The sequence below is a fragment of the Podarcis liolepis genome, assembly GCF_965112155.1.
Source record: "Podarcis liolepis genome assembly, chromosome: 10".
Classification (NCBI taxonomy): domain Eukaryota; kingdom Metazoa; phylum Chordata; class Lepidosauria; order Squamata; family Lacertidae; genus Podarcis; species Podarcis liolepis.
The window spans coordinates 24,220,880-24,246,897 of NC_139562.1; the positions used below are offsets into that span (position 1 = coordinate 24,220,880).

General features: G+C 39.4%; 2 protein-coding genes across 7 annotated transcripts in view; one reads left to right on the plus strand and one right to left on the minus strand.

Annotated features, from left to right (window-relative positions):
* Window positions 1–7,852, plus strand: part of PARPBP (PARP1 binding protein) — a 27,909-nt gene extending 20,057 nt beyond the window's left edge. For 2 of the 4 annotated variants that reach the window (XM_083462025.1, XM_083462027.1), the window contains 5 exons: window positions 1,149–1,332; window positions 2,236–2,402; window positions 3,448–3,529; window positions 5,053–5,215; window positions 7,245–7,852. In XM_083462025.1, the coding sequence (XP_083318151.1) occupies window positions 1,149–1,332; window positions 2,236–2,402; window positions 3,448–3,529; window positions 5,053–5,215; window positions 7,245–7,585 (937 nt within the window). In that variant the 3' untranslated portion in view covers window positions 7,586–7,852. Of the gene's footprint in view, window positions 1–1,148; window positions 1,333–2,235; window positions 2,403–3,447; window positions 3,530–5,052; window positions 5,384–5,511 lie in introns of all 4 variants that reach the window. The other 2 variants (XR_014516299.1, XM_083462026.1) reach the window with 2 other exon arrangements.
* PMCH (pro-melanin concentrating hormone) lies at window positions 7,728–22,741 on the minus strand. 3 transcript variants are annotated; one of them, XM_083462110.1, is made up of 4 exons: window positions 22,698–22,741; window positions 9,227–9,420; window positions 8,239–8,443; window positions 7,728–7,968 (listed from the first exon to the last, which is right to left on the minus strand). In XM_083462110.1, the coding sequence occupies exons 1-4, from the start codon at window positions 22,732–22,734 to the stop codon at window positions 7,919–7,921; spliced, it is 486 nt and encodes a 161-aa protein (XP_083318236.1). In that variant the 5' UTR covers window positions 22,735–22,741; the 3' UTR covers window positions 7,728–7,918. The 3 variants fall into 3 exon arrangements, with proteins under 3 accessions (XP_083318236.1, XP_083318235.1, XP_083318234.1); XM_083462109.1 differs by lacking the exon at window positions 22,698–22,741 and adding an exon at window positions 16,066–16,138; XM_083462108.1 differs by lacking the exon at window positions 22,698–22,741 and having other exon boundaries at window positions 9,227–11,834.
* Between the last annotated feature and the right edge of the window lie 3,277 nt (window positions 22,742–26,018).

Sequence of the window (26,018 nt, forward strand, 5' to 3'; positions counted from 1 at the left end):
TTTTTATTTCAATATGAGTAGGAAAATGAGAGTAGCGCTAAACATTTTTTTTAGGGGGAAAAAAGCACTGAGTGTTTGTGTATGGGGAAAACTCTGGATTAAGGTACCATAGGTTTTACTACTCAGATTTTACACTTAAGAGCTCTTTGATCTGAAATTATGCAGGTAAAAATCCATACTAGATAGAAACATAGTAGTGGCTTACTAAGAGGCCATATTTGGGACAAAATGCTTGGCTACTGGAGTTTCTTGAAAAGGAGGATTTTCCTGACTCTATAATTGAGCTAACAGAGCAGAAGCCTCATTTCTTACTAAGCTAGCTAAAGGCCTGTCAAGTTTGAATGGTGTGGGTCAGAGAAGGATGGAAACTTTACATTCTTTACTCCTACCTATATACTAGCAAACACCCAACTTTCATGTAAGAATTGCCATGGGGTAGTGATTAAAGCTGCTCACTATACTTAGTGATTCTAGTGATTAGGAATTGAACTTATTCTATTTGCATGGTCCTCACTAAATTTCTGTTTTCTTGATTACACACTAGTATGCATCATGGAATGTTGAGAACTGACTTGTATAAAGTATGCACTGTATTAAAAATACAGAAATCTTGTCTTTCCCTCTGCTGCTGGAAGCATATGTCAGACACTTTTATTAAAAATATGTTTGTAAATGACCTATTTGTGCTAGCTATTTAATTATTGCTATACAGTACTCAAAACACTTTTGTTGGCTTATAAGCTTATAAAAGTTTGGGAAATGGAAATGTTCTATAACAACAGGCAGATTTCACTTCTTTTCAAACTTTAATCCACTTGTGGCTAATGAGCAGAATTAGATAATGTGAGTGAACAAATGATAGCCTGATGGCATAGCAAGTTTTAATTATTTCCTTTTCTATTTAAAATTGTAAACTACGGAGAAGTCTACTGTCCCTGCTCGTTGACTCTTGTAATCTCCCAATTCTTAAAAGTGAAAGATTGCATTAAAGGGCAAGATCTTATTGCATGATGCTGTGCAACTGAATAGATCAAAGCTGTTGGCTGAACAGTTTTGATTAACTGTGAAGACGCTCTGTTTTCAAAACTATTAAGTATATTAAAATAGCGCCAAGATGAATATGGAGATGACCCTAGGTCTGTTTTTAGACTTGCAGGGGGGAAAATTCTATCAACAATCAAGATGCATTTGATAAAAGGAAGAAACAGCAGGGATGCCTTCTGTCAAGCAGCAGAGGAAGTGGTACAAGATTTGGATTTGAGGATTAAAAATATTATCAACTTTCAGCATGAGTCTATGACAGCTAGCACCACTGGAATTAGTCCAGCCCGGGTAAGGGGCCTCCTTTTGTTCTTCTAAATTGTTTGATATAAAAGAAAGGACATTTTTCTTAATGATTTGAATGTAGAAACTAAATACAAATTTAATACAATAATAGGTAATATATGTAATACAATGTAAGAACTATCTGTGCAATCTAGGTTTCCTATAATATGGGTTTAACTAGTTGAAATAAAGAATTTGCTTTGCACTGAGGGGTGTGTGTGTGTGTGTGTGTGTGTGTTTATACACACATAGTCTTACTTGGCAAATAAGGTACTTCTAAAGAATTATGAAAGAAAAGAGTTTTTCTAATAATTTAATACTGATAACTTCACATCAGAGTGAAATATTCTAGATTTTGTCTAGTGTCTCAAGACATTGCTATCAACAACAATAATTTTACCCAGTTTATAAACTTCTACCTTTTTAGATTTTGAAAAAATATGATTTTCCTTTCATTCTTAGTAATGGTTGACATTGTGATTACCCTTACCATTATGTTACTAATGTTTATATGCTGGGTTTTTCCTTGGCTGGATTGGCTATTAACTCTGGGAGGTCTTTTTGCTAAGCCCTCCCTTTCTTCAATCCCTTGGCATTATCTTTCTGCATAAACACCTTCAGTGGTGCACCTTGTTGGTTCTTGCTGTCTTAAGTTGGGGCACAGCATGTTCTAAGATAAGTAGATGTACTATGTGATACAACCTCCACCCATGTATCTGATAATCCCAACCTGTAACTAGTCACTTTTAATCCAATGATACACATGCACAAACATTTATGTTCAGGTTTTAAGCTTTATCAGAGAGGTTTTATATCCTAAATTGTATGACCTAAAACTACTTTGATCAGGTGAGTCAATTGATGCAAACCCCTCCTGTAAAGCTAATAATAGTCAATATTTAATTTCAGCCCAAGCTACATGCTATAAACCATGGCACTGCTTATTGTGGCAAAGATACTGTGAAGGCCTTATTGGCACTTTTGGATGAAGCAGCTACCGACCCTCCTCCCAAAAACAAAGCCCAGATGTTGTTTGGTGATGAATTCGGATTCCCTTGTACCTTTTTGTTGTTCAGGTAAGTGCTAGGTGCTGAAAACTGGCAAAGCCTCACAGAAGAGGTGAGAGCAAGAATACTTTTTCCCATGAAGCTGATGACTTGGGGCCACCTCATCCGCAGTTATCTCCTATACAAAGACTATGTAAAGAACAACAAGCATACTGTAACTTGGGAAGTGTGGAATGTGTGTTTCAAAGAAGACAATGGCTCAGGAAGTTGATGCTTTCAACTGTCCTTGGCTGGAATTATTCTTGGGTGGAAAAGGATGACAATATTGTGTCAATAAAATATTAGTCATGGAATTCTGTATAACAAAAATTATGTCATCAACAAGGGGGAAACAATTGCAAAGTAAAAAATGGAGTGAAACGCTTGAGAAGAAGCATACCAAGATTTAAGTACTGTTAAAGATAATTTCTAACTGAGCCAGTTTTATGTTGCTTGGAGTTAGATAAAATATGGCAACTGAGAAGCCTTATTGCTACCCATATTTCCTTAATGAAAAATTCAGTTTCAGCAGAATGTTTAGTAAACTTATGACTTTACCCAAAATTGTCATTACAGCTACAGTGATAAAATAAAAACATCAGAAAAGGGGTAAAAAACTAAAAGCATGTACAATGATAAATAAATAAGTTCTCTCCCCCCCCACCCAATATTAGCTTTTCCAATCAAGCTGTCATCAATAGGTACAGAGCTCCTTTGTATGTCTGCAGATTTCTGAACTAAAAAAGCATTTGTTTCATGGCGGGAACCTATTTACACAAGCATTTTTTGTGTACATATGAATTGGCTCCCTTCTTTAAAATGAATTAAACACCCACACAGCCAAAGGTCTCTGCAGATCAAAATACATGTTGCATCTCTCCAGTCAGAGCAGCTGCAGTAGGTTTTGTTTTGGGACTGGGTTTGCTTTTTGGTCATAGGCTAAAAAGTCATTTATTTTGGAATTTTAAAAAATAGACGCCAAATCTATATATGCATATAATGAAAATTCACCGTAATATGTTCTCATATATTGGGCTGGTCACTATTGCTTACAGTCACTGTTATATTAATTTAGATCTCCAGCACAATCTAGTGGATCTTCTCCAAAAGTTTTGAGACAGAGAATTCGGACAGCAGTTGGTGAAAAAAAAATTAAGGTATGTTAACTTGCCTTGAGGAGAACTATTATTAATCTGATTGATTACATATCTATATTGTCTGGTGTCTGAGGCCTGATTTGCAATTTCAGGTGAAATGATGCTTTTATTTCACTCTTCTTCCTCCCCACCATCCCTTAAAAAACAACAAAACTGCCATGAACAAGCACTCGGGTCAACACTGTCTACCCTCATGCACCAGCTCCTACACTTCCTTTCCTAAGCATGATAATAAACCCAGACTGGGGAACTCTCACTTAATACAAGCCAGGGATGAAGCACTGAAGTTAGTGCATGGGGTGGAGATTAGGAAGATGTGTTTGGCTGAGCTGCTCCCCCCAACCTGGCTTTAGCATACTGAAAGTTTTCTAAAGATGGAAAAAGCTGTAAAACAGAGCGTTTTGGTCTGTCCTCTGTGAACTGATCACTTCTGCTTATTTGTCTGTAGAAAGTACCTTAACAGCAGGGGTGGATCTGGACATTCTTCAGTCTCCAGAAGCTATTGCTGTAAATGATTAGTTTGCCTCCTGCAGTGGAATAAGCATACTTAGAGTCCTTTGAAGAAAAATATGTATCAAGGTTTTTTTTAAAGTTAATTTGGATTTAAACTGTTTTAAGCAAAGCTTAATGGCTTAGATCTAATCCTGTGAGCCTTTATATCAGTAAAGCACCAATTGTAATGGTGCTCCGTGTTTCATTCTAATCTCACAACCTCTGGTATTGTGATAATGCAATGTGATAGGTTGGAACTACAGTACATATATTAAACATCACCAGATATAGTATCATACAATGCTGTTACGCTACACTGAAATGGGCGGAACAAGATAAGACTTCAGATTATATTAATATTGCCCCGAATATAAGTCGCACCCGAATATAAGCTGCACCTTTAAAATTAAAGGGGAAAAAAGAAATGACAATACCTGAGGAGGAGCGGGGGCTGAGGGGAGCCAAGGAGGCAGCGCCTTCACTCCTGAGGCAGTGGGCAGCAGTGCTTCCAGAGGGTCAACACCACTATAGGCCCCCAAAGGGATGGGCAGAGAGAGGCAGCGGCTGGCAGGACTCATGCGCCTCTCGGTGGGCTAAAGCCAGGCAGCACCTCAGGCTAGCGCCAGTCCCAGCACACCAACTGCATCTCCTGTTCCTCCTCCTAGCAGACCTTATCACTTGCTCATCCACACTCCTCTCTTCCTTCCTCCTCCTCGCCATCTTCTGGCTCCCTCTCAGGGATCCCCCTCACCACGCCGCCATCTTGGGAGCTGGCCCAGTTGAAACCAGGCAACATCTGGGGACAAGCCCACTCCAAGCCAATTTTTGTAAGGTCGCAAATATAAGCTGCACTTTAACTTTTCACGGTCAGAATTTGGGGGGGGGTGCGGCTTATATTTGGGCCAATACGGTATATAATGTAAAATATAGTTATCTAAATTTCTGGAAGTATTTTCACATCAGATTTCCATATTGGAAACCACGTTCATAGCAACCACCTGCATTTCATAATTTCACTTCTTTCAATTTAGCTGAAGCAACCTTTAATTAGGTCTCAGTTTTCTTGCACCTACAAAGATGACCAAATGACTGAGGCAAAGGGTCAGCATTTCCAGGCAATCCAGGCCCCAACATGTGAACATCCAGCACTGAAAGAAAAGGCTGTTCCAGACTCTAAAAATGAATCAACTGCAGGTAAACAAATCAGCAATAAAACTTCTCAAGACCTCTTTGCTTTTCCTTTCCCCTTTCCAGTGACTATATAGTTGCATTTTTCTGATAAGCCAGAAGGATTTGTATGTTGCCAAATTCAAATTAACCATTATAATCACATCTAAAATTGTTTTGTATAAGAAAATCAGAGTTCTATGGAATCACACCAAAGACTCATCTAGCTCATCTGTTTCCAACATGGGCCTTTCAGGGGCGCCTGGGAAGTCCACGAACAGGGTATGAAGGCAGTCGTGCTTGCTGCTGCTTTCTGTCTCCAGGTTCTGATATCCAGCAGCTGGTTCTGGGCAGGGGCGTAGGAAGGGGGGAGGTGCGGTCCGCCCTGGGTGTCATCCTTGAGGGGGGTGACAAAATGGCCCACAGCGCACGCTGTGAAGAGATTGGGAGTGATGCGGTGGCTCGGGGCCCCTCACTGCCTGAAATGGCAGCATAGAGCTTGTGTCTGCCAGGTGGACTCTATGGGCAGCTCACTGTGCCGCCCCCCTGGGCGGGTCGCCGCAACACCCCTGTGCATGGATCGTCCCACCCCTGTGGGCGGCTCACCCTGCCCCTGCCGCTCCGGGTGCCGGAGCAGCTAGCTATGCCCCTGGTTCTGGTAACTGCAACTAGTATCCAGATTCTATTTAGCCAGCATGGAACTTCTTGTTGGACTTGTTTTATTATGTACATTTTGTTCTTTTAATCATGCGCTTCCTGTATACCTTATTCTCAGTCTCACCTACTTTACAGAGTTGATGTGGGAATAGACTATGCCTGTCCAATATGGCATGGAATTTGCCTTTTTCTTTTGCACCACACAACCGGAGTTTTCATCAAGTTTTCCACAATGACCCCACAATCTCTTTCCTGGTTCATCATTATCAGTTCAGACCCCAGCAGTATATATGCATATGTGAAGTGTATATGTGAAGATAGGATGTTTTGTCCCAAGGTGCATAACTATATGTGTAAAAGTGAACACATAATTCAAATATCATTTGCCATTTTATTACCCATTTACAGTTCACAGATACGCCTTTTCAATCTCTTCACCAGTGCACTTGGAGTTTTACTGTTCTTGATAATTTGGTGTCTTCCACAAACTTGGCCACTTCACTGATCATTCCTAATACGATCATTTATGAATTAGTTGAATAGTACTGATCTCAGTGCAGATCCACAGGAGACACCACTGCTTGCTTTCTCCTGTAATTATTTAATACAAAACCCCTTTATATAAATGTTGGCCATGAACATTCAGGCCTTCAGAGCACTGGTGTTGAAAACAGCATTGCTTTTGAGTGTTGTTTTTTTGTTGCCTTTGGGCTGTATTTCTTCTATACTTGCTTCTACAAGCAAGTAACTGGAATATCACAAGGGCCATATAATGCAGTCATGGATACAGTTTGCAGCAAATCCTGTTGCTGCAACAGCTAGAATAAGTGCAATGTGATCTTATAAATTGCTGCTACTATATCTGCGGTCACCAGATGCGCCTTTTATCTTTGTCCACCCAGGTGCATAACTCAGTACACGGATTTCTGATGTGTAAAAGTACCTTGTGTGAATTGACCTCTGTCAAAAGTGATACTCTAAATATTCTTGAAAAGTTATTTAAACTTCACATTAACCTGTGTATCGCCATGGTAAATAGATGAAGATAAAGGTGTTTAAACTGTTGATTTAATTCTTTTACATCAACAATAGTTGCATTTTGCAGTGTATGTTTTACTTTTTAAAGATGAACTTTCCTCCTGTTTGCAGGCCTCTGTGTGTCCATTTCCTATAACAATTGCTGATTCCCCCCCCCCCCCCTAAATCATTGCTACAATCCTATATCATGTTTGGCTTGTAGTGGATTAACTCTGCTAATTTGGGTTGGGCTAATTATTTTTATAAGAAAGTAATCTGTGTAAAAATAATGATGTGGATTTAAGTGACTAGCAGAAAAAAATTACTCAAATAATATTATCTTGCTTTTTTTCTTATGAAAATGTTGTGTTCTCTTAACCAGCAGAATGCCTACATTCACAACTTGAAAGTGCTGCACTTGGAACTAGTTCTGGAAATGTTCATCAGAATGGAAGTAAAAGTAAAGAAATAGGAAAACTAAGTTGCCAGCCAAGAAACAAGAGCTCAAAGAGGAAGCAGGTGGACAGGACTAGTGAAAATGTCATATGCAGTAATGAAAACGAATCACTTCAACACATACACAGTAAGAGACCAAAAACTGTAGTGAAATGCCAGAATAGTTTGGACAGCAAAATAAAGAGGGCTGGAAAATGCAACAAGATTATAGCCAAAAATAAACTGATTGTTGGTCAAGCAAAGCTAACTCATTTCTTTAGATTATAAATGCTCTTACTGTGATTGTTATGCAAACAATTACTGACTCGTTTGAGGTTTGAAAGAAAAAATGCATACGCTACAGTAACATATTCCTTGTGATTATAAATATTGATATGTATTCAGTATTTGGACAAATGGATCAACAAGCTTTGCGGAATTCCCAGTTTTAATAATGCACTGTAATCTTTTACATTTGTATACTGTAATCATGTGGTATTTTGATGTACAAATATTTAGGATCAATACAAACACAAAACAATACTTAAACCACAACTACTTCTTTACTGAATTGTCAAGAACATGGTTTCATCTCTTCCAAATGATGTACTTCAGCAGTTGTTAGACTTGCCAACAAGGTCGGTAGACTCTTCCCAGCATGCATCTGAGCACTGCATAAAACATCCAATAAATATTGATATTTTTGTGTAGATAAATAGTTAACAGACATAACATTTATTTATTGGGTTTAAGAACATCTTCATCTTACATACTTTCTTACATACTTTCACTAAGCTAATAATCTTAAAATCAATTTATTTAATAAATTTTTTAAAGGAAATTACTCCAGTCCAAGTGTTTGTCTCAGTAGTTGATACCTTAATATGCTGCAATAATCCAGCTGTTTTACTTGCTTGAAATAACCTGAAAGTCATACTTACTGTCAAAATCTCTTCTTCCAATAGGTAATTTAGCTGAGTTCTCATCATCTTCAGTCTCTCTCCTTTGTTGTACAGATTGAATGTTCTGAACTTCAGCATCAGATGGAAAAGTCATAGATCCCTCCAGTGCAAAATAAGGAAGTTGCTTAATATCTAGGTTCATGGGTTGGCCATGACTTATGGCATGGTGTTTAGGATTTATATTCTGTATTTTAAAAAAAATGTAATGTTAGATGTTAAAGAAAAAAACATATTAATGGCCAGAATGCAAAGTGTAGTGATCTCAGTAGACCTGATGAGCCATTTCCAGAACATGAAGTGGATTGCAGCTCCTTAAAGAAAGCCTCTTTGGAGGATGCCATTTTTTCAAGTGGGTGAGCAGTTTATAATTTTTTAAAAAATAAATGAATAAAGAGAATGAGGTTGAAAAGAAAGCTGGATGCTGGAGTTTTAAATAGCATAAAGCAGATATGTTGGGACTGCCCAGTGATACAGAAATTTTGCAAGTTAATATTAAGGAAAATTGAGGTTACAACAAGTAGAGATTTAAGCAGATTGTATTATAATTTTACTAGGTTCTGTAAACGTAATTGAAGTCAGATAACTTAGTCTTTGTTGGTAATGCTAAAGTTCTCATTGCTCAGAACTGAATAAAGGAAGAAGCCTCAGCAATACAGAATTGAAAAATTGATGGAAAATGATTAAATTGGCAAAGTTAAATATAGTACTGGGTCACAAGCAGAGAAAAGCCCAGAAGAATACTTCCAGTTAATTATTTTGATTTTTTTAAAAAATCTATTCAAAGCAATCTAGTTAATCTAATTGGATTAAACTAATAAGAGTTGTAACTGATTAAGGATTGATTATATTTATCAGTTTTTAACTATTCAGGAATTCTTAAGAGTTTGTAAGGCGAATGATTATATTGTTTCATATAATTTATAATAATGTATTAAAAAACCATATTAGCTCAAAAGATGAAACTCACAGAGAACTTGGGGGCTCCATCTTCCTCTTCATCCAGAAAACTGTTGTCCTCCATTTTATAATGCTCAAGAGAAGATGCGGGCCGTGCCTTTTCAGCTTTGCCTCCATTCTGTATTACTTTTCCAAGTGTGAATGTACTGAGCAGCATATCATCTTCTGCTTTTCGCATAGACTTTGAGACAGAAAGAAAGAAACCTTGAGAGAAGAGAGAGAAAATTAGTATTAATGCATAGGATGAGGTACACATTCTCTGGTGCTTTAACATTTGCATGGAAGAGAATCAAGTTCAAATATTATTTGAAAGAGACTACTTTGAAAATAGTGTTGGTCACAGACAAAACTGTCATTATATAGCCTACCGAGTGAATAGCAACCACTTCAGTGGCTTATGTGTTCTTCAGATGGCCACTAGTTAAGAGGGTGACCTTTTGTATACTATTAGATTTCTTTTCTTTTACACCATAGGTGATGAATTTATTTAGTAATATAATATTGAAATACTTTGGATTATCATATATCAAACATCACAGGACACTATACCACTTCTTCCTTTTTCTAAATAGAAACCATTATTTAAAAGAACTAATTTGCACATATGTGGAATAAATGTGTGTGTTGCGGGGGGAGAGTACTTTTCCTTGAGAATGGAGAGAGTGGAATCTCAATAAGGGAAGTCTAAAGTAATGAACATTTTTGTTTATGAAAAGACAGCTAAACATGGATATGGTCATTAGATATTTTTGTGAGAAGATCAGCAATTGCACATTTGAATTTTTTGAGAATGCTTTATTTTATCAGGCCTCACCACTTCACCTCACCACTAGGTACTGATTCTCTCCTACAAATGCCCTCGCCCCCCTCCAATTATGTGAGGTAATGGGTAGTTTGCCTATGAGTGCCTAAAGAGAATTCTTATCACACATGCCTTCGTTCTGGCCACAGTTTGTGTACTGTAGGACCCGTCCAACCAAAAGGATCTACAGCAACACCATTGGGGAATGCCAAGTGATTGCCATTTATGAGCCTGACTATCAGTTCAATCACATAATAGGGCAAGGCAAAGGGACAGCTAGGCCCAATGACTGATGGTAACAGTGGTTCAACAGTCAAGTAGACTACTTCGGAAGGTGGTAGACTCTTCTTCATTGGAAGTTTTTCAACAGAGGTTGGACGGCCATCTCTCAGGGATTCTTTAGCTATGATTGCTGTGTTGCAGGGGCTTGGACTAATTCTACGATTCTCTGACTAGGACTTGATTGAAAGGGCTGAAGAGGTGGTGGAGGAAGATGAGCACACTAGAAGCCAGCAGGAGTAGATTAAGAAAATGGAAACATCAGGCAGAAGGCAGCAGCTATAATGGATTTTTTATGTTACTTATATTAATACCCCACCTTTCCTCCAAGGAGCTCAATCAAGTTGGTGTACATAATTCCCTTTGCCATTTTTATCCTTGCCACAGCCCTGTGACATAGAGGTTGAAAGCCAGACTGGCCAAGGTTAGCCAGTGAGCTACATGGCCAAGCTGGGTTTTGTACCTGGGTCTCCCCAGTCCTGTTCGGACAAGTTTAGTTTTGATGGTTTTTATCACAAGCCAAGTGGCCACTGCCTGATCACCAGAGCTGTGGGTGAGGTTAGTCAAACAGTTTAGTTCAATGAAACAACAGGGCTTTCAGTTAACACATCTCCGTCTGCCTCAGCAGCTCCACTTAACAGTATAATGAACTACAGAAGCTCATGGTTGTAGTTCAAGACCTGCTTTAGGCTGACATTTTATTTGGCCTCAGGAAAACTACTTATATATATATATATGACCAAAATAGCTGAATTTAAAACTGTCATTATGCAGGGAAAATAAAATGGGGGGAAATGTCCTGTAACATGAAAAAAAATACCAAGAAATGGGGCCAAAAATGAGTTTTATAACAACATAGTGCAGGAAAAAATTTCTAAACTAATAGTATTTGCAGATGCAGGGCTGTTCGTAAATGGCTGTGCTGCCAAGCACAGTGAAAGGTATGTGGTAAGAAGGGGGAGAGGATGAAATATTGTTCTAATACTGTAAAGTTGGAAAGACAGATTTCATTGTATTCAGATTTCTAATATATATTCCCACAAGGTCAAATAGGTAATAATTGCTGTGTGTGTGTGTGTGTGTGTGTGTGTGTGTGTGTGTGTGATGGGCTCAGAACTATTATTTACTTGTGAACTTGGATATTTTTGCAAATAAAAAAGCAGCGCTCAGTCACCAGAATTACTAGAGGCCTTTAGCCACCAACTGGCTTTTGTGGCAGGGTTTCTTAATGGTGGATATTTTCTTCTCTTATTGCATTCTTAAAGGTTTTAAGTTGTTTTAACTCAGTATTGTTTTTTAATATGGTAACTTGTTTAATTGTTTTTGATATTTATAACTAACTGGTACTTTAAAAAAGCTGTATCTGTTTTCAAGGTATGTTGTGAATCACCTTGGGTTCTACACTAGGAAGAAGGTGATATATAAAACAAATAAGGTTTAAAAAAATCAGCACCAGCCAGTAAACATGTTTCTAATGATGATCTCTACAGATCTGAGTCTTTGAACCTGGATCTGCCACAATCACCACAGTGGGTGGAGACTCTCTACCCCAGAGCAAGGCTGCTACAAAAAAATTAAATGGTGGGTGGCAGCATGGCACAGACTGCAGCACTGCCATCAGCAGGTAAGGTCACCAGAGAAGGAGAGTGCCCACCTGGAGGGCATTTTGTCTGGGCTCATTTCAAAATGGGAGCTGGTTTTGCTTAGCAGACTTCCTTAATGTAAAAGTGATTGAAACAAGCTGAAATCTGATGTCCTGCTTACCATGTGCTTTATTTTTCTACCACATGATGACTTGGTTTCCTATACTCATGCAAATATGCATTCATTTTCCCTTGTGACATATTTGAAAGTGTGGGAGACAATAGGGACTTTACCAAGTGGTAAGATTTTATGCCATTTTTCTTGTGTTTGGATGCTTTTCTGGATATGTGGTTAGAGATGTTGAGTGGGAAAGCTACTGTTTGCTCCTTATCATAGTTTTCAGATTGCATAATACAGTACCAAATATGTTTATCTTTGAAAGATTTCACCACTTGCAATTTTTGTGGTATTTTTGTTTTGCTTAAATATACATGTGTGTGTGTTGAGATTTTTTTTGTTTTAATTGAGAAACTACTAGGTTTGCTCCACAATGAAGAGTGGGTTAAAATATTTCTTTTTTAAGAAAAAAAATCCCTCATTTTTTTTGTTGACAGACCATCAAGGCTGTTAACAAATATTATAGAAACAATTTCAATACAGCATAAAAAGATCGCTCAAACTGTAGCAGAAGCAATAAATTAGCAAAGAGATATTAATATATTGTAGAAAGCCCTAATAAAACTTGTATTTATATAGTATTGTATTTACTGGTATATGCTGGCTGAAAGCAGAAAGAAGGGGAATCTGGCAAGTCTTCTGGAGCAGAAAAGTCCAAAGCTTGGGTGATACCACCACTAAGAAGGAACTGTTCTTTGCACAACCAGCCTCATCTCAGACAGCAGTTGAAAAGCGGGCAAGCCTTCCCCTGAGGACTGAAGCATTTATATAGGTAAATGCATATACAGTAAGACGAGGCTGGCATTTAGCTATCTACATCCCAACCTATTTAGGAATACAATGGTGATAAGCAGCACTTTGAAGTGGGCCTGGAAACAATTTGCAAACTAATGAAGTTTGTGTAATATTGTTATATGAGCAAACAATTAAGTTCCTGCCAGCAGCCTAGATGCTGTATTTTTGTACCATCTTTCCTGAACCCTTTTCAAAGCTATTATGCATCAAGAATCTTTTTTATTGTGGTAATGTTGTGGGCAACAGGAGAGGATATATTGATTAATATTATCCTTCCTAACTTGTGCTAGTAAGTTTCTTTATACAGCAGAATGCATTCCCCCTTTTACACATCAGTAAGCTGGTTGCAGACTTGTGTGAGTCTCTTTAGATAATAAGCAATTCAGTCTGGCTTGCCCAGATTGAGATATGTTCTGTTATTCCTGGCAAGACCCCTTTGATCCCTCCTAAGAGAATAAAGACACAATAGTCTTATTCATGAGTAACAAAAAGAAGTTTTACTCACGAACTGCAGAGCACAGCGTGATCCCTGAAGGCAGACTTTAGGCTTAAAGTTACAAATATGTACAAACAGGTTTACCCCATATGGGATATAACCTAGGGACTGCTGGCTAACAGCCAGCAGTGCAGTCCAGTTGAATCAGGAAGCAGGCAGGACAAAAAAAGAAAGGAAGGGAGGTGTGGCTATGTGACTTGGCCTTTTACTAGGTCTGGAAAGGTCACACCCACCTACTAGTCACATGCAAAAGGAAGGATGCTCCAGCCAGGTGTAACAGAAAGTTCAACTGGCTGGGCCAGCATTCCCCATGCATGTGCACTCTAGGCAAACAGGAAATGATGTACTTGACTGCTCCAGAGGATTACAACCCACATTTACATAAAATTTTATTCGTACATATATAAAAAGTTTATGGGATTAAATGAAAACATTTATGAATCTATAATATGGACCTTTTTCCAAAACTGGAGGCCTGTTCTCTCTCAAGTATGACAAATATCTTGAAGATATTTTTATTCAGTATGGAGCATCTCTTTTTAGCAGTAATACCTGAATATAATATTTGCAGAATAACTGTGTTTGGCAGAATGTAACAGATTTGTCAGATTTCAAATGTTTTGACTTTGAATGTCAGACAGAATGATAAAATTCAATATTAGAATTCAACAACAAAACAATTTAAAGAAATGTTAGCCTGCTAAGGCAATGAGTCATATTAAGTCAAGCTAGAAACCTATTCATGTAGTCCGACTGAAGATACTTTCCAGATTGTTAATGACACAGAATTATGTCACTGTAAAAATGGTGGCATATTTGAATATACCAACTGCAATTAGAATGTATTATTTTTCAAATAAGGCTTGAGGTTTATTCAAGGTGAGCAGGGATCTTTCTTTCAAATTATGAACTAAATACACACACACAGCTAACCCAAATGGGTGGAGTTTTCTTTTACGATCCATAAATTACTGTCATGATCTCTCTTGCCATTCAAAGACAGTCTTCAAAACCCTGCCTGCACTTTCCAAATTGATTATAGCTGGGGTATGTGTATATATATGTATCTATATCTATATGTTATATAAACTATAGATATATACACAAACTATAGCATCCATCTATCTATCTATTTATTTATCTATCTATCATCATCTATCATCTATTCTAATTGCTGCCATCAGAAGAAAATCTATATGCAGGATACAGAGTTTTGTATATACCCTGCAGGATACAGAGGTAAGTTGTGATTTTAAAACTTTTTAGCAGGTTTTCTACCTATATTTTTCCTAATGCTTTTTGGAAGTGTTTCCCCTTTGGCTACTTAGATTAGAAGAAATATTTTTGGTTTAATATTGAGAGTAACTACTTAAAGCTTAGACTGGGTACTTTATTGTTTCTCTCCATCTCCCCAGACTTTTACTACTTTGGGCCAAAAGTACTTTTAATAATTGCCAATATTTCATAACAGACTTGTCTAGGCACTTGAGTGAATGGAAGCACACAAACTTCATCTTTCAAGAAATCAGGAATTATATACAGTATATGCATTAACTACCTAATGAATAGGTCTACAGATGTATGGTCTAACATGAACATTGCGTGGATTCTATGTGATCCACAAAATTCAGAGAAGTGAAGATTTTGAAGGATAGCTAAGTTTTGGTTTGCACACTGTTTTGGAAAGTGCTTGTTAGGTTTGCATTAAAATCCAAACAACCAAATTCCTGCCCCCAAAACTCCTAGTTAAGCCTACCCAAAACATGGAAGTTATATTTTCGTGTGTGTGTGTGTGTGTGTGTGTGTGTGTGTGTGGTGTTACTCATATTAAGAACCCTGCTGACTCATATTAAACATCCAGGATCCTGCTTCCCACAGTGCCTAGCTAGATGAAACCAGGGTATGAGGGCAATAACCTTCCCTTTTTGTGACACGCTGCCTCTGAATATGGAAGCTAATATAACCTAGACTGCAATATTCCTGTTTGTCCTGTGGTTTCTAGGCACGGGTCTGAAGTTTTGGGGTTTTTTTGTCCTGCTGCCTTCTCTGGGAAAACCTGCTATGTATCACTGAATCAGAACAAACATCAATCCACAGAAAACCTGACTGATGTTTGTTTCGATTCAGTGGTAAACAGCAGGTTATCCCAGACAAAGCAGTGGGATGAAAGAAAAACCTCTCAGACTCATGCCTAGAGATCAACCGGAACTGTGGAAGAGCCCCAATAAACCAGGTTTGCAGTACACTATACTTATTTTTCCACTCCAGAACTGTGGTTCATTAAGTTGATTAAAAAGGCCTAAATGATTTAACTTTAATTAGGTCAGGAGCCTCTCACATAACTGAAAGGGCTATATTTTTTTTGCTGTGACTATGTTTTGCTTGTTTGTATGTTTGACCTGATAGTTTTGAAAGTGAGAGACAACTGATGATGACAAGGAAGGTGTCAGAGCAATGCTATAAATGAGACCTTGAGGATTATTTACAGTTTGTTAAGACGGCTGATTTCTGCAGCAAGGTATCCAAATGTCAGCCTACCTCCCCTTTTTAAACGCTTTCATTTCTATAGAAAAAAATGGCTTTCCAACCTATATATGTTAGTTAGAATATCTGCAGAAATCCTTTGCATAGTGTTTACATACATTGAGATGACTTTAAACTCTGAACTTAATGGTCATACAGCCCCATCCCCTTAGTTATGCATTACTTCATTTACCTAAAAATTTGGCAAGCCAGCCCTGCTGCATTTGTGGGTCCAAGTTTGGTGCATCCATGGGGTGGAGCTCAGTAACTTTTGGCAGATCCAAGGGCAGAGCCTAGTTCAGAATCAGACCATCCCCTTAGCCTTCATTCAATCTTGGGGGGGGGGGTTGGGTTGGTGGGAATCACAGTGATAATTTTGGGGGTGCATTTCATACCTTAATGAGATTTTCAGTGTATTTGGGTGTGTGTGTGTTAGAATGTATAAAAAGGTAACGGTAAAGGACTCCTGACAGTTAAGTCCAGTTGCAGACAACTCTGGGGTTGCATTGCTCATCTTGCTTTACAGGCCAAGGGAGCCGGCATTTGTCTGCAGACAGTTTTTCTGGGTCATGTGACCAGCATAACTAAGCTGCTTCTGGCGCAACGGAACACCGAAATCAGAGCAGCGCACGGAAACACCATTTACCTTCCCACCAGAGCTGTACCTATTTATCTACTTGCACTTTTTTTGGCATGCTTTCAAACTGCTAGGTTGGCAGGAGCTGGGACCAAGCAATGGGAGCTCACCTTGTCGTGGGGATTCGAACCGCTGACCTTCTGATTGGCAAGCCTAAGAGCCTCAGTGGTTTAGACCACAGCGCCACCCTCGTCTCTCATTTCCCTCGACCGTCAGGTGATGGGTTGGCATGGTTGGCGTCGCCGCTCCCCAGTGCCGGCCCCTTGGCCGGGACCCCGCAGGCAGGCAGCCGGGCGAGCAAGAGCGGAGCTGCCCCAGCTCCCCACACGGGGACAGGCCAAGGAGGCCCGTGACTTAGAATGTATACCCCATGTAATATTTGTTTCTGTGACATCAAATTAAGTGTGCTTGACAGTACCTGAACACTCAGAGCCAGGAAATACTTATTCAGAAAAGGTAAAATCTGTCTGTGTAGTTATTGTTCCCGTATGCCAGTTGCATACTGAGTAAACAACACAATTTCTGAATCTTTAATAAGCTATGGTTTTATTTTTAATTACAAACAACCAAAACTATTTTTTAAAGTAAAAATATTATGAAAGTATTGTAAACTGTCAATAAAAATCTGTTTCTACTGAAAGTTAACAAACTTTTGGGAGGATGTATTTCTAACTTCATTAAGAAACTCACAAGAAAACAGTCCTTGGTTAGACAGCAGTCCCCCAAACAACATTATATGGTTTGTGCCGACCTACTGATACACTCTTGAGCTTTCCCTGGCCACTTGTCTATTGAAAACTAGGGGCTGCTTTACTATCCCATTCCGTAAACATTGGCTGGGTTAATAAACACACCCGAATGGTAAAATCTATTGCATTTCTGGGTCGTTTTATACTAGAGGTGTTTTTTTTTTGTTTTTTTTTTTGTTTCCGGAAACTGGCTGAAATTTAGGGAATGTTGTATGGGTGACAGTTTGTGAGAATGTCCTGTAAAGACTACCCTGTAGGTCTAGTTATGTGTAAATTGTACAATGAAAAGTGCTCTAGCGGTAAGTTTCTAGAACCCCATAACTGGATGAAAGTTTTAAAAAAGCTAACAGGAAAATGTTATTCTCCTTACTTTTCTGGCAACTTGCAAAATCTGTTCCCTACCCCTTGAGGTTTTTTAGATTGTTTGGCAGCCATTACATTTCTGATACTTACAAAAAGAAACTTCTAAGTAGCACCTGGCTATCCCATGAAAGCAAAAGTTTGTTTATTCAGCTTATCAAAAGCAAGTTAAAAGTCCATGATGTTTAATGTTCACCTTAATAAGGTTCATTATCTCATCCACAGTCTTATTTCTTCCCTTTTCTGATTAAAGGAAAAGGATGAATTTTATAAGATATTTCAGTAAAATATTCTTTTCCCTCTAGAAGTATAGTAATTAGGTTGGGGGTTAAAGAGAGGTAGTCTGGTAATGTTAATCTGGCTGCTTGTCAAGACTTGTGTATCGGCCAGAAAAAGACCTGGCAGGAATATTTCATTTTTGTACCAAAAACTCTTAAGACTACAGTTGATTTTTTGCAGATGATTTGAAACTCTGTTGTCCATTGAAAACAGCAAAGGGCAGCTGGGAGTAGGTGAACAGTCCAGCTTTCAAACACAATTTATTTGAAAAACCCACACTGCAACAATACTGAGATTATGTGCACTGAAGACAGAGTTGCCTTTAATATCATAAAATCCAGGACAGTTTTGAGGTGCTACGTATACAATTAGCTAGTACCATAAGGGTTAGATTTTGATTTACCAATAGAGAATTGTTTCTTCCATGTCTTAAGCACCTTCTACCTGTATCATCACACTCAAGACACTGTGACTGGCCTGCCTCGCAGAGGTGACTATGCAGATCTTTGGAAGGTAACTAGTTCCTAAGACTGTTGCGCCTTCCAGCATTTTTCAGCAGTTTCATGCATGCCAGTGATACTATTGAGTTCAAATAGTGTTGTTGCAATTTTGCAGCACTTGGATTCAGTAAGATGCACTCTGTTTTCAGGCAGTAAGCTGTTGTTACACAGAACCATAGAATTCAAAAGTCCAACCCCCTGCAACGCAGGAATCTCAACTAAAGCATCCATGATAGATGACCATTCAACCTCTGCTTAAAAGCCTCCATTGCCTTCCAAGGGAGTCTGTTCCACTGTTGAACAGCTCTTAACCATCAGAAAGTTCTTCTAATGCCTAGTAGGACTCTCCTTTCTTGTATCGTGAAGGCATTGGTTCAGGTCCAACACCTCCGGATTAAGAGAAAACAAGCTTGCTCCGTGTGACAGCCTTTGAAGATGGCTTTCATAACTCCTCTCAGTCCCCTCTTTCCCTGGCTAAACATACCCAGCTCTCTCATAAGGCGTGGTTTCCAGACCTGGGTCATCTTGATCACCCTCCTTTGCACATGCTCCAGCTTGCCAACAATCAAGCTACATGCAAAATACCTTAGTCCATTTTATTTTGCACTGTATTTTCCTGGCCATTTTTAAACAGACAAAGTTAAAGGCTAACACATGCCAGATGATTTCTGCTATTTTCACAACTCAGGGCCATATTTGCTACTGATCCAGGGTTCAAAAGCCTGTAATATTGACTTGCATCATGATTTGATTCTATAAGAAATGGTAGCTTCACTCAGTGACATTCTACCAGGTGAACAAAGACGGAGGTTGAGGCCTCTTTACTGGTACTTTGTTGCTCTTCACACAGTGACGAGGAGGGGGTGGCTGAAGAGACCATTGCTTCTGTCTGGCTGAGACATTGTGTATAAAGCAGAGAGGTGATTGAGATCAGGTGCTATGATGGGTGGCCCAGAGAGAAAAATATATCAGCTGCACTGGCTGCCTAGTAGCTACTGAGCCATGTTTGAGTTTTGTTGGGACCCTACCATAAGTAAATACCAAGTTAATCTTGAAGATATTCCATATAGAATCTTCTGGTCACATCCAGTGTAGATTATCTTTTGGTGTTAAGGGAGGAGTGGACCTTCCAGGCAATAGCATTCACCATCTGGAATTCCCTTCCCCAGGTACCGTAATCTGTGAGGCAGAGATGGTAAAGACCTTTAAATGCCTCTTAAAAGCATACGTGTTAAACCAAGCTCTTCCTTTTTCCCCTTTTGTGTTTTGTACGCTGCCCTGTTCCATCTTACACAATTTTATTTAAGTGGTACAGACATTTTTTGAACAAATAACAAAGTATTAGGGCAGGCTATGAAAAATCAAAAAGACTGAAGGCAGCCAACAGACCTTTCTTGCACAACAACTATACATGGGATCAACAAAGTAGGTTCGGCTACAACATATTTTCATGTGGAGTTCTTCTGTTCAGGTTTCCAGCCTTTCCATTCCATGGCCCCTGATTATCCACTCCCCTTCCCAAAAGTCAACCTGAACATGCTTAAAACGGTTTAACCCACAGACCAGTCTGGGTCAGACTGGGGTTACAATTTGACCCTTAAGGCCACTTTTTGAAAACATGCCCATCTGTCAAATCAGCTGACATCATCCTGATGGATGTGATATCATCTGTAGGGTGGGGTTTGGTTCCACTTCCCAGGGAGCTGTGGGAATTGCAGCTCTGTGAGGGGAACAAGGGCCCCCTAACAACCCTTTTTAACAAACTACACTTCCCAGCATGCTTTGGGGAAGCCACAAAGTAATACTGTTTTCACATGTACAGTACAGATGGGGCCCAAACTGTTGGTGGAAACATGATGGTAAAATGGCTCCAATCATCTCCATGTTTCGTGAATACAAATGATAACTACAGTGGTACCTCGGGTTACATACATTTCAGCTTACATATGCTTCAGGTTACAGACCCCACTAACCCAGAAATACTGCTTCAGGTTAAGAACTTTGCTTCAGGATGAGAACAGAAATCGTGTTCCGGCTTCGCGGCAGCAGCAGGAGGCCCCATTAGCTAAAGTGGTGCTTCAGGTTAAGAACAGTTTCAGGTTAAGAACGGACCTCCGGAATGAATTAAGTACTTAACCCGAGGTACCACTGTATAGCAGAGTTCTCTGTCAGCAGTTTCCTAGCAGCAATGAATTCATAATAAAAATGACAATTTTAAACCATCTCCCCCGAGAGGCCTCAAAAAGAGACCATAATGTACTGTTTTTGTGAATCTAATCTACAATATACAAGACGCATTATAAGTGCAAACTGCTAATGACTTTTTGAAGAGCTATATCAGCTTTGAAAACAATATTTCAGTGCATCATTACCATAGTCTGTCCAGGACTGAAGTGGTTTCCAGAAGTTCCATAAACATCCTCAGACAAGCATCCAAATGACAAGGAGCCAAAATGTTTCCTGTCTGGAGTTAGTGTTGTGGTGAAGAGATCCAATGTAATAATCAGAGAACAGAAATGTTATGGCAAGCTTTAAAATAATCTTTTTAAACCTAAATTTCAAACTTTTGCACGATTGCATTAAAAATTATTTCAGAAACATTTTCATTTTTATTGACAGTAAAGTATATAGGTGTGCAAAACACAATGATGAAATTTAGGTTTTCCTTAGTGTAGATGTAACTGTCCCCAATCTTCTAGCCATAGTTAAGAAATTATGCATCCTGCTGAACCAGACCAAAGGGCTTTTTAGTCCAAAATCCATTCTTCTGCAGTGGGCAGCCAGATGTCTTGCCTATAAGCAAGACGTGAGTACAATACTCCTTTCCTGCTTGCTTCGCCCAGCAGCAAGTAATTCTCAGGTGTATGCTGTACTTTCCTGGCAGTGGTGTAGCCATTATGACTAGTAGTCATTTGTAGAATCCTAGAATTGTAGAGTTGGAAGGAACCACAAGGGTCATCTAGTCCAGCCCCCTGCAATGCAAGGAATCTTTTGCCCAATGTGGGGCTCAAACTCATGACCCTGAGATTAAGAGTCTCCTGCTCTACCAACTGAGCTATTCCAGCCTACCCGCCATGATGTTAATCCTCTTTTAAAGTTGTCTCAGTTGGTGCCCATCACCAGATCACATGGAAGCAAATTCTGTAAGTTGAATTAAGCGCTGCATGAAGAAGTCCTCTTTTTCTGCCCTGAATCTCCCCAGGTTCTAATCTTGTAAGAGGAGAAAAGTGTGTGTCTATCCTACATTCTCCAGACCAAACCATTCTTTTTATTTTGTATTTGACTTATTAAACTTATATATCACTTTGTACTAAAAACAAAAGTCTTATAGCCATTTACAGTAACTTAATTTTAGCATGCGGTTTTAGCATGTGATATTATTATTATTTATAACTGTTTTTAATTTTTTTGTGTTTTTTTAAATCAGTAAATGTTTTTAAATTTACTGATTTTAGTTTATATTTTAAAGCTTTTATGTAACCTGTTTTAATGTTTGCTTTTATTGGTACTTTTAAATGACTATTTTAGATTGTTTAATAGGTTTTGATTACTATTTTATTTGTTTAACAAAATTTATATGCTGCTTATTCACACAAAGACAATGTAGAGTGTCAGTACAGTAACCATGATAAAAACACAACCGAACCCTTGACTGAATAATTGTAAGAACAATATTTTTAAAGCTAGTTTAGGAGCTAATAATGCTGCAGCTTTATATCTCTGCTTAGCTTAAAATACTGTTTGCAAACCCAAAGGAAGAGACCCAGACTATATACTTTAACTTGTGGTTTATGGGTTGTTGTTTTTAAGTGCCCTTATGGTGACCCTGTTTAGTGTAGACCTTGGGGATATCTTATTAAAATTTTGCTAGTAAAAGTACACTTTTTTTCTTATATTGACCTTCCAATCAACAGGGGCAGTGGATTGGGGAGGGGAGGAACAACCCAAATACATCTTGGTATTTGAAACAGTCATTTGCAACTCAAAAAGCCCCAAATCCATTTAATCTTAGAAGTCAGCTTGGTCCAGTATAAACAGCTGAACAAGTTTCGGCCCCTCTTCATCGGATGCTTTTGTATACTGCACAGGCTTCAATTCATCATTTTCAATGTGTATTCATGAGAAAAAAACATCTGTATCATCTTCACCTGCAGAAAAAATAGCTGCTCAAATAGCTGTCAAATTAGGCTGTCATTGACCAAAATTGCAGCCAGATTCAAAGCAGAGAAATACAGCAGTTGGGGAAGAACTATAATAACAAGAAGATGGCTGCTCACTTTTGAAGTGTTGGAGGTACTACCTGGGCATGCCAGTGAGGTGAGAGATCCTGTTTTCATTGGTGCATTCAAATATTCCCCTCCCCCCAACTGCCATCCTTTCGGAGAAACCTTCCCCTGAGATGTGCTGGGATTGACAAGCCCCCCCCCCCCGCTCCAACAGGCAGCTTCTGACCAAGATTGCTCATTGGTGAGGAAAAAGCATGCTTCCTAAGGTTTATGGCTGCCATTGTTACATACAGTGCTTTTTTTCTAAAAAAAAATGTTTAGGGGTACTCTCATTTTGACTCAAGAAAATCACAATTTTGTAGTTCAAATTGGGGAAAATAAATACAGTAAATGGACAAAAGTGCAAAGATTCACAAAATGTTTAGGGGTATGTGTACCCCTGCGTCCCTCCAGAAAAAAGCACTGGTTACAGACCTTACAATGGAAGGTTCTGGAAGTGTGACCTCATTGCTCTGGGAAGAGGTGCTTCTGTGTGTGAAGGGGGAGATGAGGAAAGAGGTGAATAGGTGGGAGAGGGAAAGGCTAAAACTGAGTGAGGGTAGGAAGTAGGGGGTCATACTGAGCTAAAAACAGGAAAATAAAAAGAAGAAAGGCAGATTTGGATGACAATAAATATATTATTATTATAATAATAAAGATGTGGAGGGGGGAAGGAATAGCATGGAGATGTAAGACTTTAATGGCCCTTTAGGCTGATACTGCCCATGGGCCCCTGTCTGATGTCAACCTGGGTCACATCTTCTACATCATCCATTTCAAGCAGATGGATTCCCCAAAGAATCCTGAGAATGGAAGATTACCCCTCACAGAGCTACAATTCCCAGCACCCTTAACAAACTGTAGTTCCAAAGATTATTTGAGGGAAGCCATGTGCTTTAAACATATGGCATAGATATGGCCCTGCCCACCCACCCACCTGCTGCTGCTGTTTCCGCATCAGAGTCTCCTGCTATCAGGTCAGTTACCTCAGCCCTCTTCTCCCTGCAAACATATTACCTGGTGGCGGCACTGAGCCAGTCCTCAGCTCTGTGCTACAGTGGTTGGCCACCATGTTAAATTCCCCAAGAGGCAACGCCTGATGTTGGTCGCTGCAATTTGGGGAATCTAATGTGGTGGGTGCCTATATCCGAACGGAGTCTTCTTATGACTGGGCTCCCATAATAAATGCCAACAAGTAGCACACACATGGGGTGAGAGGAGAACTGATAGCAAGTGGGTGGGGATCCTGGTGGCAAGGTCAGAGTGGTTGGCAGTGGGCCCTTCTGGGCCCCCAGACCTTCAGGAAGCGCCTGACTATGCAGACCCCTAATGCTGACCCAGGTGATGAGGGGAAAGAATTGTGCAGGAAGGGAAAATATGCCTAGAGTAGAAGGGATAGAAATGCTGACAGAGAAACTGAGTGGAAAAGCAATGGAGGTTTACCAAAGTGTGAGCTGAAGGAAGTTTAAGGAATGAAAGAAGTTGAGGACAAAAAGAAAAATGAGCAAATTAGAGAGGAAGGAAATTTTGAAAACTTAGTGTACATCGGGGATTGCTGTCTGGCTCTTTTCTCTCGAGGAATTAAAAACAAACAAATCACAATCTGAAACCATTATTGAAGCTCTGCTGTTTTCATTATGTCCAGAGAGAGTGAGAGGGAATGGGTCAGGGAGTGTGTAAAAGCAGAAAATCATAAAGAATATCTATCAATCTATGTATTTGAATGCAAGAGAAGTCCAACCTTACAAGCAAAGCAGCAGGACGCATGGGGCAAGGAGAAAGCAGTTTACTGTCTTTTTCAGCAATGCAAACCAGACATGGAGGGAAAACCATGTGCATGCTAAATACGTGTTTCCCCCCATTTATTTTTTAAAAGAGTTAAAAGCAATGAGGTCTCAAACTTACGCAGAAAAGGGGTCCCTAGCTTTGAGCAGTTTTCTTCTTGCCTGCTTCCCTTCCCTGGGTTTGTCCCTCTCCCCATGGGCTATTTTTAACGGAAATAATAAACCTCCACACCCCTGCTTTATATATTAATGTGAAAAATATGTGTTTGACATATACCCATTTTTTTAGGCACCAGTGACTTACCAGGTATATTGTATTTAGGCGCAGTAAGAATGCATTCAGACATGGAGAATATTGTGTTAGTTTTCCTGGTTATAATGCTAGTGCTTCTGTCTCATTTTTCAATGTTCCTTTCAGATGGCGCACCAACCAGGCACACCAACTCCAGGGGTTGGAGCATCTTTGGCCCCCTCAGTGTGCTCCCTGGAATGTACCAAAGGAATGTACCAAAGCACCTCAGGTGGCCCTGCGGGGGCGGCCTCAGCCTTGTGGCAGCGACAACAAAAACAGGTATGGCGTTGGACGGTGGTTGGGTGGGGGATGGCAGGCCAAGTTGGGGGGGCCAATGTTGAGCACAAGACGGCGCCTTTGTATGGAACTGTGCCTTCTTGACTAATATATTGGCATGTTGAGCTAAATTTTATTCACAGCAGTGGGCATGGTATGACACCACAACAAATGTCATTGGACAATATTGCTGCTCCCCCACACTTTCTGCACATGGATGTTTTTGTTCCCCCACAATTCCCCCATGGAAATTGCAGGAAAGAAGTGTATGCCAATATACTGCCCCAAATCTCGTCATTTGACTCCTATGAGTTTCTGGGTTACGGTGGCTGCAAAGGTTTTCTTTTTCTTTTTCTGGAATCAGATAACATGGAAATGAGTGCTAAACACATGCTAGAATCCATTAGTTTTCTGGAAGTGGCTTTTACGACACGCGAAAGCTGAAATATAATGCCAAAATTAACAGGAAGATGTCAAGAAATGGAATAAATTGCTGTATGAATGTAGTTTGTATTAACTACATATTGTTCCCTTGAACACAATCGTGACCACTTGCATGGACACACTTTTGCAGAGGTTCACTGCACACACAATGTGCAGATGTTGGGGGCTGAGGCTGGTGGGGCACACAATGTTGTTGATATAGGCCAGCAGGCACAGTCCTTTTCTGCCTCCATATACCAGTCCTAGACTGCTGAGGCCCAATCACATATGATGCTAAATGGGTCATTAGGAAGCATCTTAAGATTTTAATAATAATAATAATAATAATAATAATAATAATAATAACAACAACAACAACAATAATAATAATAATAATAGCAGGTGCCAGCAACCTATGATTTTTATCAAATCCACAGCACTTGGGAGAGGTTTAATATTTCCCTCCCCAGTTGCAATCTGGACAAATATCTAGGTATGGGGAGAGGGCAGGACAGACAGCAACTTTGCATGCATTTCCTGCCCAGTTTGGCTGCAAAACTGCTCTGCCTGGGAGTTTTCCT

What these genes read in the sequence shown, in the direction of transcription:
- PMCH (XM_083462108.1), bottom strand. Translation starts at nt 9,496, where the DNA reads ATGCAAATGTTAAAGCACCAGAGAATGTGTACCTCATCCTATGCATTA. An exon ending in ATGGAGCCCCCAAGTTCTCT is followed by an intron (nt 8,444 to 9,226) that starts GTGAGTTTCATC and finishes TTTAAAATACAG; the next exon opens with AATATAAATCCTAAACACCA. An exon ending in TGGAAGAAGAGATTTTGACA is followed by an intron (nt 7,969 to 8,238) that starts GTAAGTATGACT and finishes TGTTTTATGCAG; the next exon opens with TGCTCAGATGCATGCTGGGA.